Raw genomic sequence first — 15,030 nt, forward strand, 5'->3', positions numbered from 1 at the left:
CAACGAAACGCGCTCCTCTGAACTGTGTTGCTCCACATATCAAAAAAATTACTCAAAAATCAATCAAAGTGGGCATTGAAAATTTTCTAAAAAAAGAAAAACAAAAATTTGGAAAAAAAATATTTAAATTTTGAATCGAAAGGATACTAAAAATCGTTGGAAACCAAAATGGCAAAAATCCTTTGTGTGTGTCTGTGATGAAAAAAATGTTCTACGTTAAATTCCAGCAGTGCATGTGAATAAATTGTAAATAAAACCACATAAAATGCATTAAAAAGTTGTGGCGTGACGTCGAATGCATGTGTGAGAGTTAACAAAATACCAAAGTTGATGAAAATCGGTTATTGAATCAATATCCAGCTTAAGTAGGTCATTCGCTCATCGTGTTCCAAATCATTTGTGGCTTTACCTCCGTTGCCCGCTACCGTTACAAGCATGTTGTAGTTATGTAAGTGCATCTCGTCCGTTGAAAAAGTCAAGTAAATACCATGGAAACTGTTCAAAGTGCAAAAAAATCCGAGGAAAAACGCTCCAAGAGCCCAAAATCGGATAAAAATGCGAAAAATCAACTGCCCTCCAATCACAATAATAACAACAACAACAACACTGCAAGCATCAAACCAAACTGCCAATCAGCCTTAATAACGCTTTCCGAATCGAATTACGCATCCTTCGATTGCGATGCTTGTTATACAATGCCACGTACGCCACGTGCCAGTAGCTGGATCTCGTCCGAACGATTGAACGAGTTACGGAAAAAGGTGCAGGAAGCGATCAAGGCACACAAGATTTTCACGGTGCGCGGATGTTTCCATACCGTACGACGCTCGATGACGGAACGAAATTGGGTCGAGAAGCTGGATTCGCATCGAAAAATGTACGGAAATAACGTCAGTGGCATCCTCATCGATGAACTTGTGCAAAATTTGCCGCAACGTAGACCTGGTAAGACAAAAATTATAATTTTTTGGCACTTAAAATAATTTTTTTCGTCAAACAGGTGAGTCGCGACGCGCATTTATTGCCAAATGTGAACGGAATATCATGTCGCGCTTCTTGGAGCACGTGTCAGTTGACCTTTTATGGACGGCACGTCGTGAAAAATCCGATTGGTTGGAGATGTCGAAGAATCAGGTGATGCTAATAAATCGTTTTTCCAAAGCGCCGTTCACAAGTAAGGAAGGTTTGTGTGCTGCACTGAAGGAATTTTACTGGTTTTACGAGGAAGGCACTTCGGAGACGTATTTTCCGCGCTGCTATAACGTTTGGAAGGAAGACGAATTGTCGGATTTTACGGATGACTTTCGTTTGACGGGCTGTGTGGGTCTCCTGAAGTGGCTCATTTCGACATTTTACACCGCTGGCGTGAATGCCGTATCCGACATTGATGGAAAAGTTCCAATTACGTGCATAAATTTTGCATTGCAACGTTGCAGGGAATTCTTAGACTCGAAATATCACTGTGATATTGACACGCACGAGGAACCGACAATTTGGGAATTCGACTACGATGTCTTTCTCACACATCATTACTTGTTGACGCACGAAGGTAAGTGTTTTTTGCATGAAAAATGACATTTTCCATTAAAAAATTAATTTCCAAAACAGGTGCAAAATTAAAATTACCTGAAGTGGGTTACGCTTTTGACAGTGTTTTAGCCGAGGCACGTCACACACTCGACGAAGTGAAGAAATTTTGTCCGCAATACAGTTTGGATGGCTTTCTCAACATCTGGATCATCAAACCGGGCAACAAATGTCGCGGAAGAGGCATCATTCTGATGAATAATATCAAACAAATTACTTCAATGGTCAATCCACCGATTGTAACGAAGACGAGATATGTCGTGCAAAAGTACATCGAGAGACCTCTCATCATCTACGACACCAAATTTGACTTGAGACAATGGTTTTTGGTCACGAGTGTGCAACCACTGATCATCTGGTTCTACAAAGACAGCTATTTGAGATTCAGTTCGCAGCAATACACGCTTTACAATTACGATCAATCAATCCATTTGACGAATTATGCGATTCAGAAAAAGTATACTGTGTGTTCGCATCGCGATATTCGACTTCCAACGGAAAATATGTGGGTAAGTAACCTCATTTTATGTCAAAAAAAGAAGTTTTCCTTTAAAAAATAATTTCTATGCACAGGATTGTCACACATTTCAAGCATACTTACGACAAATTGGAAAATCTGAGATGTGGCACGATCGTATCTACCCGGGGATGCAAAAAGCGATCATTGGTATGCGTTAAATTGAGTTTTTTGTGTGAAAAAATAATAAAAAATGTTTTTTAGGTTCTATGTTAGCATGTCAGGACAATATGGATCGAAGGCCGAACACATTTGAGCTTTTCGGAGCTGATTTTATGATATCGGAAGACTTTTATCCATGGCTTATTGAAATTAATTCCAGGTGACAGTGTCTTTATGTGTCAATTTTTACCAGAATTAAGCATTTTTCTTATTTTTTAGTCCTGACTTGGCTCCAAGTACATCTGTTACAGCAAGATTATGCCCGCAATGTGTCGAAGATTCCATAAAAGGTTCGATTTTTTCTAAATTAATATGAGAAATCATCAAAAATTTTTTTTTTTAGTTGTGGTTGATCGTAAATTCTCTCCCGATGCCGATACAGGAGCTTTTGTGCAAATCTACAAGCAAGTAATTCCCAAAACTCCCGCTTACATGGGTCTAAATCTCTCGTTACGAGGCCACCGAATTGTCCCGAAGTCAAATAAGAAGGATCGCATCCGTATCTCGCCTAATCGTTCGTTACAATCATTCATCAACATGACACGTGCCAGTTCGCCGTTGCGCGCCAAGCAACACAGTCCCGTCATCATGGATCTCATCGATTGTCTGAACCTCAAATCGAAGTACGATCAAGATTCCGAAGAAAATTCCAAAAAATTCAAACGAGATCTCGTCTATAAACGTCCCATTACGTTATCATCGTTGTCGCGCGCTCGCGTTGGTCAACGTCGTTCTCTCCTGCGTCACGAAGAAAACGATCACGAAATAATAAAACCCGATTTCATCAGTCGTCGTATTGGAAGCTTGTCCAAATTGCATATCCATCAAACGATGAACGACGAACAAACGTCGGGAGTATCGGATTCGGATCAAACTCAAAGCAACAACGTCAATAATAGCAATAATAACAGCAAAGAATTCATCTGTTTGGGCAACAAATTGAACGATAACTCGTTAGAACTCGAAAAATCGAGTAATTCACAACTGCATTTGTCCCAAACGAATTTGGAGAATGCTGGATTGACGACAGACGATAGCAAGCCAGTGCCTTTTCACAAGTGCAAAAACATCGACAGCGATATTTCGACGATACGAGCGAAAATACGGAAAGTTCCGAGCACCAATCGTCCTTCGTCGAGCATTTCACAGTCAGAAGCGGCGGAAAATTCGCACTTTTATGCGGTTGGACTGAGTCTCAAGGCATGGCGTGCCAAGTACAATTGTATACTGAAGGCGAAAAAGGAACTTTTCCCGAACGAAGTGAATTGTCTGCCAGCAACAAAGATGACTTTACAAAAACAACGCAAAAAATCACCTCGTAGCTCGCCAATCAGACTGCGACTCTTGATGGAGAAGAACAACAACGACGACGACTTGGATTTTATGAAAGAAAATGAAGAATGTGACAAAGTAGCGGATATTGAGACAAAACTGAAGTCATCAGAGATAAATTAAATGTGACACCGAAGTGTAGTTTAAATGCTTAAGTGATGCGATTACGCGTATATAGGTAAAATTAGTCTAGAAAATCGTTAGAAAATTCTTAAAACTTGCCTTCCAAACCGAAAAATAAAACAATTTTATTTTTTCTTAGCAATAATTTATTATTTGCAGCTATATTTGCTATAAGTTCTTATAATCACCGAATAATATACTAAATGGAGCATTTTTATATAAATATATATAAATGTTGTAATTGTTTTAAAATAGTACAATTTATCCTGAATTAGAAACAAATTTTAAATGAAATGTTAAAATCTAACCAAATCCGAACATGAAAAAAATATCGAAATAAAAATAAAAACAGAAATATGTTATTGTGTTGCAAAAAAATGAATTTTATTTCTGACTCGTAAAATTATTTAAAAAAAAAAACCTTTTTTTTATATTTACATTTAAATAAAAAGTAAGAACCAGACTCCTTGTTACGAAAATTAACAAGATCGAGTGGCGTTTTACAGTCGAGGTAACGACAAAAGATACCGTTTTTTGATATGAATGAGAGAAAATTATAAGGATACCTTACTAGATAACCGGTTTGAGGGAAAACGAGAGTTTTGGACGCGAATTATTTTTACCCAAAATAACTTTTTGCTCTTCCTTGACTTTGCGTTGCTGTTCTTTTCGCAATTTGAGTCGTTCTTCCTCTAATTTTCTCTGTTCCTCGACAATGGCGAGACGTTCTTCGGCCTAAAAATAAAAATTTTTAATGAAATTTTCAATTTTTTGAGAAAAAAACTAGACTTACGAGTTTACTTTGATTCTCCTTCATGATGCGATCGTTTTCCGCCTGAATCCTTTCCAATTTTTCCCGTTCCGCCTTTTCCTCTTCCTATAAAACGGAAAGTTGCTAGATTGATAAGTGTTCGAAATGGGGGCTGGATGAGCACGAATTGGCGAGTTGAGATGCGATTAACTGTCGTTCAAGGTTGATGCTTGATCGACAGTTGCACGCCGTTTTTTTGGGTTGTTAATAAAAGTGGTGAGACACGCACTTTTTCTTAACAGCACAATTTTTTTTTTGGAAAGTTGTCGAAAGAAAAAAAAATAACATGAAAATTCAAGGGGCAGGTTTTCCATTGAAAATAATAAATGATATAAAACAAATTTTATACCTACTCATATCACCTGAAAAGGAGCGTTGATTATTACAGTGAATAATTATCCAAGAAGCAACATGGTAGAGGCAGCGTTTTTTGGCGGACAAGTGTTCTACCTAGTTTTGTCTCTTTTTTCTTTTGTTCTAAATTGTGTGATTTTTTTTAAAGCAAGAAAAAAATCGTTTTCGGGACAAGTTTGGGCTCATTAGAGCAGAGAGAAGTTCTGTATAAGGTTAAATTAAAATTAAGTCGAAAATGGTTTCTCTTTCTCTCGGTTTCTCGTTTTTTTTTGCCTTGGTAAAATTTGAAAATGTTCTTTTTTTTAACTCAGATTCGTCTTCCTAACAATCGAGGTTTTAAAAAAGCGTTCTTCACATTCAAAAACTTGCAAAGAAGAAATTTTATGTACAAGTAAAAATGATAGGAAATCTATCGGCATTCACTCTCTACACATTTTTTTTTGTTTTTTTGGTTTAGAATAGAAGTTCAATCTTCAAATGAAGTTGTTTGGTAGGTTGATGTAAAAAATTGAATTGTACCTCTCTTTTGCGTTGGGCTTCTAATGCTTTTGCTTTTCGATTTTCAAGCTCGAGCATCATTTCCATTTCCATTTGTTTCTGCTTTTCGGCAATGCGGGCCTGGATTTCGCGATCTATCTCATCTTTTCGTCTTTCGAGTTCCTCCTCGACGCGTTTTTTCACTAGTAGCTCGATGCGTTTGTTGGCTTCTTCTTCGACAATCTATTTTTTTCGTACGTGAGAACAAAGAAAATTTCATCAAATCGATTGAAAATCAAGTAAAAAAGTCAAAAACTTACTTTTTGTTCAGCTTCCTTCTGTCTGCGTTGACGTTCCATCTGGGAAAGTCTCTCTACCTCGGTTTTCTTGTATTTTTTGTGTTTTTTGCGTTTGTGTTCGGACATGGAATTGTCGGAAGATGAGGAAGAAGTTGACATTGATCTTTTTCTGGAAGATTTCGAGACAATTAGAGTTCGTAAAAATACTTTTGTTACATTCTGGGACCTACCTTGAGTATTTTCTGTCGTAGTAATCGTCATATTTGGTGCTTCTAGATCGAGATTTGCTCCGTTTTCTGTGCTTCGAAGACTTTTTGTGTTTCTTTGAGGGACTGCGACTCGGGGATCTGCCCATTTTGTGGTGCAAAATGATTGTTCTTCAACGTTTCGACAACTTTGTGGAATTGCTTAGCGATGTTTTCAGGATTATTTAATTGTTTCACTACGACTGGATATTAAAAAAATGAAAAATTCATCGTTTTTTCAAGTCTTGCGTTTCAGTGTTTTTGCAAAATGGAATTACACTGAACCTTCAACTATATTTTGTTTTATAGGTAAGGTCAACCCCTATACCAAAAATGTAGTAGAGGCACTAGTGTTGTTCAAATTTTATGAAAATGAGAAGCCGTTAACTCAAAATGACAAGAAATCTCGAATTTTTTGAAGAAAATTTAATAGAAAACTTTTAAAAATAATTTTTTTATGAAAAATTTTGGAATTTCGAACAATTTTTGATGATTTAAGAAACCATAAAAAGATTTTTAACTAAAAAGTCACCCTAAATTGAACGCCTGCGCAGAGCATTAAGGACTCAAATTCTTCTAGTTTCACCAAAATATTTTGTCTCTTTTCAAAATTCAAGTAAAATTCCTAATCGGACTTCATAAATCCCGAAAATATCAAATTTTATCCCTAAGGACTGTGAAATTTCAATTAATTAAAGTGAAAATTTGGCTCAAGTAAGATTAACGGCACTAATTACCTGCACTACACACTAATTGCATATTGATGCAAGGTCAATTAAATGCATTCTACATTATTAAAGACGTAGAAATCAACCTAAAACTGTCACTTAACCCACTATTAATACAGAAAATGCAGGACAAAATCAATAATCGATAGAGACGAACCTGCTGAAAAGCGTAAAATTCAAATTAAAATCAACAAATAGTTGACAAAGTACCATAGCGTGATACCGAGTCATAAAATAATACACAAAGGAATCAAGAAGTGAACAATCATAATGTGAGTACATTTCCCCTCGAGTGACTTTTCAGATTTTCTTCGTTAATTGTACGCCTTTTGACACGAAAACGCACTTTCTTTGTTCTTTTTTCGCAGGTGGTGTGATCTCATTTCGAGTGGCACGGCAGGCAAATGGGTCCTTGGCGTGGTAATTGTCACTCACTTAATCGCTTACAATGAAACCGGAGGAGTGGGCGCTATCTTTTCGATGATAATTGCCGGAATTAATTCCATTTTTATTGGTAAGCGGTTGATTTTTCGTCAATTTCCGACACGAAACTCATCGAATTTTTGATTTACAGTGAAAATTAAGACCGCAACGAAAAACATTCAGATGGGATATCTCCGAGCTGCTCATAAATTTGACTTTTTTGTGTTGTATTTGGCCATTACGATGGATATTTTGTCACTTTTGATGGCAACGGCGGTACTTGCGAGAACAATAAGTACTTGTTTGGAGGCAATGACAGGCGGATTAGCGAGAATTTACATTCTTGGAAGGAATTCGCCGGAGAATGAGCCATGGCCTGATGTGCTTGGCGTTGGAGTGGTGTTCGTTGTGACGGGAATGTTCATGCTTGGACTGGAAAATACGAAAATGTTTACGATTTTGATGTTTGGAAGTGTTCTCGGCATCACAGGCATCTTATCGACGATGGTTTGGTTCAAGGGAGAGCAAAAATATTGGCAACAAGAGAAGGATATCGTTTGTCATTTACGTTGGATCATGTCTGGATCGAGTTTGTGCACGTTTGCGTTCCCGAGTGACATTCCATACATTGGAAAATATCCTATTTTTGCGAGTTTGGGACTCATTTGTGCTGTTTTAGCATCAAATATGTTCACATGCGGACTGTTGAGTACTCTCGTGCAATACAAGTGAGTAAAAATTATGAAAATTTGATGAAAAATCCATAATTTTGTTTAAAATTTTCAGTTCAAATCACGAATATGAAGCTGTCCCAATGCTAACGGTACTCGAGGAGAAAAGTTTCCATAAAACACTTCCCGTTGTCGCTTGTTTGCTCGTTCTTTCAAGCTCTGGCGCCATTTTAGACATCTTTCCGGAAATGTACAACTTGATTGTGAAACTCACAAAGCCCGATTTCAAGGTTTTATCGAAGCAAATTGGACATGAAACGTTCGAAAGTGGATCTCCAGGTAAATTTTTCTTGTTTAATCTTCAATTTTTGTCTAATTTTCCTTTGTTTTTTAGTTCTCGCAGTCTTTATCGGCGGCAGTTTAGTAGCGATGGTGTCATTTGCATGCCCATTAGAAGACATGATGTACATCATGGGCGGAAGTTACTTGATAGCTGCCTTCCTTCGTGCTTTCTATTTGCTCTACCAACCTTTCCGCCCGAAATATCTCGTGCAAGAAGGCAATGCCACGTTATCTTATAGTCGTCTCGATACATCTTCTCGCAACCAAAAAGCTGATAAGCGTCTTTTGTGGTTCCTAAAACGTACGGCAACGCAAGCCTATCATGCCATCCCAAAAAGTGACAAAAACGAGCACATTGAACGAGAATGGCTTCTGCTCGGGGAGCCTCCAACGTCTCCGCTGCCAAAAACGGGTCAACAAGAGAATCCAACGGATGTCGAATCAACAATTTTATCGGATCCATCGACGGAGGACATTGAATGCATCGACAAGGAAAAGTCAGATTCCGAGTCGGCGACTGATATTGATGCCATTGTCGACGAATATCGGCAGAAAGTGAAAGTTTCGACGGCGGGCGTCAATGATGTCATTAAACTTCCATCGAGTGGCTCATGGGCTGTTGCTGTTTTCCTTATAATGCTCATAACGGGAGGAATTGTTGCCACTACTTACGGAATTTTGTGTGATCAATACAGTTTGACGTACGTTTCGATGGCTTTTATCGTCGTTGCTGTCATTACACTTCACATTCTCCCGAAATACCAAACGTCGTCGATTCATCCGTCGATTTTGACCTGCAGCGTTGGAATTATTTCCTTCGGCATCTTCTTGGGCATGATTGTTGCCGAGTGTTGGGTTCCTCTTGTGATCTGGATGACTGCTGCTTTGCTCATTTTCGTGCGAATCGATCGCTATTGCTGCATTTGCTTGAATTCTGAAGACTCGACGGATGCTTCCATGAACGAAATTCTCATCTCGAAAGGTTGTACAGCCACGGTGCATCTCACGGGCCAACAGAGCATCTTGATGGATCACGGTTACATCAGCAGATGACAAATAGACACGTCCGACAGTGAGGACTACGATGGCGAAGAGACCGAATTGACTGAATAAACTTAGGAACGGGCTAAAAAAATATGATATTCTAACTTTTTTCTGCTCATAAATGTTAAAAACAAAAATATTATAAACAATTTTTGTCCTTATAATAATCCAATATCATAAAGTTTCAAAATTTTCGATGTAAGAAAACTCGTTGTTTGTACTTTGTAACAAATCCAAGCCAAAGAACGATCATGAATCTCCATGTTTATTCAATTAACACGAGACAAAAGTAGTTTACAACAATCACGACTTTTCTTTCACCAATTAAAAAAAGAACAAATCAAACAAAAAGCCTTTTAAACTACTAATCGAATTAATTTCCTCTCAAAATTTAACGGTAAATTCTCAAAAAAATATCAAAAATTAGCGATTTTCAAGTGAAAAAACCGAAAATGATGTAACAATGATAGAACGAACCGCGGAACAAAAGAAAGTGCATCAACAAAAGATGACGATCGGTACTTTCTAAAAATCATAGCACCACAATTAGCACTTTTGGGCATCCATAATCCGCTACATATCTCATAAAAGCGAGAAATGAATTAGCTTCTGGTGATTTTTAACAATTTTTATGAAGAAATTGTACAAAAATCTCACATTTCTGTAGAGAAATTTATTTTTTTCACAAAAATTCGTAACAAGAACAGAGAATGACGAACTGGAATGAGCTGTAAATTTAGTCTGAAACGTAATTTTGATCCGTTAAGACATCCAGAGACATTCAAACAAACAATTTTTTTGGGAAAAAGTGACAAAGTGAAAATATATAGATCAAGGTCGTTACCAGAAATTTTGATCTTTTAAGAAATTTTGAATTGATTGACTTTCAAAAGAAAATTATGCGAATTTTTTAAAGAATTTTACCAAAAAAAGGATAAAAATTAAAAGTTTCTTTAAAAAAAATGTCAAAACCCAAAAAAACAAGGACCGTCGTTGTCGCTGTTTTGAATTTACTTTTCATCTTTGGCCTATTTCCGACGACAAAAGGTGATAATTGACATTAATAGTTGTGCGAACGATTTTTATGTGATAAGACAAATTTACTTTAGGTGCGGAATGCCTCATTGGCGGTCATAAGCAACACGCGACACTTTGTCATCAATTTTACGAGTGTGAAAACACGGAAAATGGTCCCCGATGGCTGTTGAAAATGTGTGAGGAAGGGTTGATTTATAATCCCACGTACGGTTTGTGTGTCTTGCCAGGTAAGTTTTTATCCCTAAAAAAGATTAAAATTAAATTTATGTTTGAAAAAACTTAGATGAGAACTGGGAATGTGAGAAAGAAGCTCCAGATGATCGAAAAAACTCCGAAAATGTGAATATCAGAGACGATTTGACCGGAAATCAGGAATATTTGAAATGGTTCCGGGTCTCCGAAGTACCTGTTCAAGTAGAAAACGAAAGATATGGCAAGAGTAAAACAGTTGAGGAGGAAGATTCTTACGAAGCGAGCGGATATGGCAATGTCGATGTCGTGCAAGATCGAAGTAACGTCATCACAAGTCAAATTTTGCATTTAAATCAGTTGATGAAAGATGCGAAACCAGGTTCGAGTATTTTAGCGACGCAACCTTTGGATGTAGTTGACACACGAATCATGGAAACGACTCGGAAACCAGTTTCTACAACAACAACAACAACAACTAAAGCTCCGGTAACAACGAAAAAACCCGCGATTTCTGAGGATTTGTTAAAAGTTTTGCTCGAATACTCGAAAAAGCTCTTGGATAAACCACAACAAACAGCAAGTAAAGTCGAAATTCAACCAAATACCGTCGAACGAAATCCTCCGGTACAACAACAAACGTTACTTCAACCGATAGTTCGTCCTATTTACATCAATGTTCCCATTAAACAGCATCAGGAGCATCCATCTCAAGTATCTTACAGTCCAGAAGTGCCTCAACCGAACCATTGGAGTTCACAAAACGCTTATTTTTCGAATATTTCGCAAGTTCCTGTAGTCGACAGTTACGGATATCCCATTCAATCGCATTTGTACCACAAAAATTCTTACTATCCGTACCAAATGCCGCCACAAAGACCTCAATATCGCCCGCAATATGGTTCTTATCAATCGTCATACGCTGTTCCAAGTTACGATGAGTATAATTATCCACCCCAACAACAACAACTTTCTCCTTCGTCCTATCAGAATGATCCGGATTATGAAAATTACGACACCCAAAGCTACGATGAGACAAGTAACGAGGCTTCTAGCGAAGAAGTTACTGGAATAAAGAAATACGCTTACTTGGGAGACTCAATTTTCCCCTATGATCAGTACAAAAACTCAATTTTACCGTATTTGAAGCGAAAAGAAGTTCAAGGAAACGTTGAATTACTCACTTGTACCAGCAGCTCTCGTCAAGCCAATAAAACGGATTGTACGAGATATTTCGTTTGTAATCCCACAACTGGCGTGCATCCGTATTCGTGTCCTCTGAACACCGCATTTAACGACAAAACGAAATATTGTGACCTGAAAACGTACAAGGAATGTCGCAAAATGAAGGAACGCGAGGAAAATTTGTATGGAACGCGGAAAGATACGGCTTATTTGCATTATGAAATGTTAAAAGCGATCGAAGAGATGAAACAGTTGCGAAAAGAAACGGTTCAACTCAATCGAAAAGCACAAAATCGGTATAAAAATCGACCGCAACTACGGATTGAGGAACCAACTTACAGCATGGAAGAAAGTTATGAAGAACCTTTTGTCGTTTCTTCGACTTTGCCGCCACGAGTGAAGCCCGTTGTCATGAAAAAACGCAAACACAATCAAAAAACGAGGAATCGCTTAACGTGTAACCAACCAGGAAAGATTCCTGATCCCGAATCCGAGCAAAATTACTACGTTTGTTTCAAGGCATCCGATAATTCGTTAAAACTCCACAAAATGAAATGCCCGAAACAGTTTACTTTTTGTCCGAGAACGACGTTGTGTGTGCATCCAGGCACCTGTAATTAAATTAAGTTCAATAAAATTTATTATTTATTTAATTAAAAGTCGTTTTTATAACGGGAAGTCACGTGGTTTCGATATTTTTGAAATTTTCGTACTTTTGATTTTACTCACCGCTTCTCTAATGTCGCATGAATGAAATTTGCCTCATGCTAATTCATACATTTTATTGTTTTCACACTTTCGTTCGACAATTTTCCCTAATTTAAGTGGAAAATCGGTCCTTTTAGAAGTAGAAAAGTAGTGAATTTTCATCTTGAGTTCTTGTTTTACACGAAAATAATCGAGAACACGCCCAATAACGACGAAAAGTGTTGAAAAGCTATAATTTCAAGGACACAACGTCCTAACCTAAATTCGGAAAAGCCATAAATCAAGTAGGAAAAGTGCTGCAAAAAGGATTGCCAAGCAAAAAAGGATGTCTGCTGTGATACGAATCAAGCGTCACATTGACGAGGAACCACTAAGTGCGTTCCTGTTGAACTGCAAGAAACGCAAAACCGATACAGAGTCCGAGGAAGCAGCTGGCGGGAGTTCCAAAGATGTCGAAACACAAATTTTGAAATTTTCAGGGACTTTAACAAAGGTGATAATACTAATTTTCTTTAAAAAAATAGATTTTATAGAAATTTTTCGTAGGCTGAAGACATTTCCGACCACATTTTAAAAATCTCGAAGGACGAAGCGAAAGATCTCGTTTCCAAAACTGCCAGAACGCCCAAAATCACAGAAAAAAATCGTAACGAAGCCAAATCACAGTCACAAAACAATCGATTCAAAATTGTAAATTGCACACGAGGCTTGGAACAAGCTTCGTCGTCATCGTCAACGTCTGCTGCCACAAAGTCATTAACTATTCTCGATGTCGAAAAGGAAGACAGTGACAAGAAAATCGATGCGAAAGAGAATAACACACCGTCCGACGAAGATAAGTTCGTTTTTGACGTGTATGTGCCCGAAAATCACTACAGCAACAACGAATGCACGTCTTCAGATAATTTATTGAACTTCGATGACATTAGGTTAGTGAACTTTAATTTGGAAGACTTGTTTTACATGATGATACTCACGTTTACTTAAACAAAAAGCATTGAATTACCCGCAAAAAGGCACGAAAATAATGAACAAGTGTCGTGGAAAATGACACAAAAACTACTTGGTATTTAAAAATTATTAAAAGTACAAAAAATAAACTTACATTTTACTTGTCAATCTTGAAGTTTTCCTTAAAACCGTTGAATTTTCTTGTATTTTTGTTATTTTCGTGTCTTTTTCGATGCAAATCGATACAAAATTACTCAAAATCGCTTCTTTTCTTGTCACAGCGTTGTCGAATACGTTCAAGATTTCTACAGCTATCGAGATGCTTCGATGCCAGATTCGGAAAACGACTCAGAAGACTCTAACGACGAGAATAACTGGCGTAACGATTATCCAGACGAAGATGATATGGCAGGATATGATGACGATTCAAGCATTGGGGAGAATGATATGCGTCGGGCGATGGATGAGTTCGATATTGGTACGAAATATTAATTTTTTTCTCATAAAAAAATTATTTAAAACTGATTTTTTTCTTCAGATGACGATCGCGAACTCTCTTCCGATGAAGACCTTTACGGAGATGAAGATGCGCACGATGGTTTCGTTTATTCCATTGATTCCGATGCGATTGGATTCGAAGATGACTTGGATTATTGCGATGTGAATCGTTATGGCGAGGCTTATGCACGTTACAAACGCCGAATATTGAAAAATTCCGACAATAATTACTTACCAAAAAACTACTGCAAAGAAGATGAAGAGAGCGATAATGGCAGCGAGTATTCGGGAAGCGATTAAAAAAACTTAAAAACAATCAAATCAGAGACAATAAAACTTTTGCTCGCCGATTATTCTCATAAAACATCTAATTACGGTGGTTTTTGCATGTCTGTCTGTCTGTTTGTTCGAACGAGTGCCAAAGAGCAACTTAACAAAGTGAAAGTGCATCGCGGCAGTTGAACATAAATCTGCAGTTCTGTGCACCATAACACGACGAAATTTATGTTTATCTCGACTTTACTACAGTTTTTTTTTCGTTCGACGTCGTTCGCAACTAATAATAAAGTTATCGATACAATAAAAACGAAAAAAAAACAAGTAAGAAAGCCTTACGTGATAGAAAATTTGAAAGATTTGATCGCATTTTATTTATTTTTCAATAATTGGTCCTCGAGATAATATTTTCAAAAATTAATACAATTAAAAGAGAATTTTTACCTTTTAAGATCCTTTGATAAGAATATAAATTTCAAAGTATAAAAAGTTCTTTTTAAAATTGTCAAATTTTTAGTTTGTAAAAAATTTTGCATCTCAAGCGATAAGATTTTCTACTGAAATTTTCTCATGAAAAAAATATTTTTTTTAACAAAATTCATTCGAAACATTGAATTCAATGTGAAAGGATCAAAATTAGAACTTTTTAGAATAATTGTTATTTTAAAAGTTCGGAATTAATATTTTTGTTTTAAATTTCATATTTCTTTCATATACGAATTATTTACATATTTAAAATATAAATTATTTCCGTCAATTATAACTTGGGTTTTTCATCAATTTTTGAAAACTCGGACAAGAATAAAAATTTTACTTAATTAAAAGAAGCCAATTGTAATCGAAATGTAACCAAGAAAGCCTTAATTTAATTTTTTTTTGTAAATAAAAAAAAATAATTTATTTCAAAAATTGGTATTTTTTTCGTAAAAGGGAGTCAGGTTAGTTCAGGTGTTAGCGTATTGGACTGACGAGCGTAAGGTCGTCAGTTCGAGACTCAAAATCATGACTCCAATCATGCTTAGAATTTACTAAGATCTTTTAGAAGCCCTTTGGGGCCTTCTGAGAGAACT

At 36.8% G+C, this 15,030-nt stretch overlaps 4 protein-coding genes across 4 annotated transcripts; 3 read left to right on the forward strand and 1 right to left on the reverse strand.

Annotated features, from left to right (window-relative positions):
• The first annotated feature begins 488 nt into the window (after positions 1-488).
• On the forward strand, positions 489-3,721 carry LOC134828620 (tubulin glycylase 3A-like). The gene is made up of 7 exons (XM_063841601.1): positions 489-945; positions 1,001-1,549; positions 1,609-2,096; positions 2,161-2,254; positions 2,309-2,426; positions 2,486-2,556; positions 2,610-3,721. Exons 1-7 carry the CDS (start codon positions 489-491, stop codon positions 3,719-3,721), a joined length of 2,889 nt encoding a protein of 962 aa, XP_063697671.1.
• A 225-nt stretch (positions 3,722-3,946) lies between these two features.
• LOC134830865 (UPF0430 protein CG31712) lies at positions 3,947-6,163 on the reverse strand. Its single transcript, XM_063844469.1, has 5 exons — positions 5,893-6,163; positions 5,684-5,831; positions 5,406-5,606; positions 4,515-4,598; positions 3,947-4,456 (listed from the first exon to the last, which is right to left on the reverse strand). Exons 1-5 carry the CDS (start codon positions 6,015-6,017, stop codon positions 4,292-4,294), a joined length of 723 nt encoding a protein of 240 aa, XP_063700539.1. The 5' UTR covers positions 6,018-6,163; the 3' UTR covers positions 3,947-4,291.
• A 486-nt stretch (positions 6,164-6,649) lies between these two features.
• On the forward strand, positions 6,650-9,419 carry LOC134830282 (solute carrier family 7 member 14). Its single transcript, XM_063843710.1, has 6 exons — positions 6,650-6,677; positions 6,755-6,907; positions 7,004-7,149; positions 7,210-7,786; positions 7,845-8,068; positions 8,124-9,419. Coding segments are annotated over exons 2-6 (1,950 nt in total). The 5' UTR covers positions 6,650-6,677; positions 6,755-6,905; the 3' UTR covers positions 9,125-9,419.
• A 2,891-nt stretch (positions 9,420-12,310) lies between these two features.
• Positions 12,311-14,313, forward strand: LOC134829909 (probable RNA polymerase II nuclear localization protein SLC7A6OS). The gene is made up of 4 exons (XM_063843203.1): positions 12,311-12,728; positions 12,782-13,164; positions 13,468-13,664; positions 13,725-14,313. Exons 1-4 carry the CDS (start codon positions 12,561-12,563, stop codon positions 13,982-13,984), a joined length of 1,008 nt encoding a protein of 335 aa, XP_063699273.1. The 5' UTR covers positions 12,311-12,560; the 3' UTR covers positions 13,985-14,313.
• The last annotated feature ends 717 nt before the right edge of the window (positions 14,314-15,030 follow it).

The sequence above is a fragment of the Culicoides brevitarsis genome, chromosome 2, assembly GCF_036172545.1.
Source record: "Culicoides brevitarsis isolate CSIRO-B50_1 chromosome 2, AGI_CSIRO_Cbre_v1, whole genome shotgun sequence".
In the NCBI taxonomy this organism is placed as follows: Eukaryota; Metazoa; Arthropoda; class Insecta; order Diptera; family Ceratopogonidae; genus Culicoides; species Culicoides brevitarsis.

Bases quoted from the DNA above. Each gene is read 5' to 3' on its own strand.
- LOC134829909 (XM_063843203.1), top strand. From the start codon at position 12,561: ATGTCTGCTGTGATACGAATCAAGCGTCACATTGACGAGGAACCACTA. The intron at 13,165-13,467 runs GTTAGTGAACTT...TTCTTGTCACAG, and splicing joins TTGAACTTCGATGACATTAG to CGTTGTCGAATACGTTCAAG. The intron at 13,665-13,724 runs GTACGAAATATT...TTTTTTCTTCAG, and splicing joins GATGGATGAGTTCGATATTG to ATGACGATCGCGAACTCTCT.
- LOC134828620 (XM_063841601.1), top strand. From the start codon at position 489: ATGGAAACTGTTCAAAGTGCAAAAAAATCCGAGGAAAAACGCTCCAAG. The intron at 2,097-2,160 runs GTAAGTAACCTC...TTCTATGCACAG, and splicing joins TTCCAACGGAAAATATGTGG to GATTGTCACACATTTCAAGC. The intron at 2,255-2,308 runs GTATGCGTTAAA...AATGTTTTTTAG, and splicing joins GATGCAAAAAGCGATCATTG to GTTCTATGTTAGCATGTCAG.
- LOC134830865 (XM_063844469.1), bottom strand. From the start codon at position 6,017: ATGGGCAGATCCCCGAGTCGCAGTCCCTCAAAGAAACACAAAAAGTCT. The intron at 5,832-5,892 runs GTAGGTCCCAGA...GAAATCTTCCAG, and splicing joins TACGACAGAAAATACTCAAG to AAAAAGATCAATGTCAACTT. The intron at 5,607-5,683 runs GTAAGTTTTTGA...CGAAAAAAATAG, and splicing joins AGAAGGAAGCTGAACAAAAA to ATTGTCGAAGAAGAAGCCAA.
- LOC134830282 (XM_063843710.1), top strand. The intron at 7,150-7,209 runs GTAAGCGGTTGA...TTTGATTTACAG, and splicing joins AATTAATTCCATTTTTATTG to TGAAAATTAAGACCGCAACG. The intron at 7,787-7,844 runs GTGAGTAAAAAT...TAAAATTTTCAG, and splicing joins AGTACTCTCGTGCAATACAA to TTCAAATCACGAATATGAAG.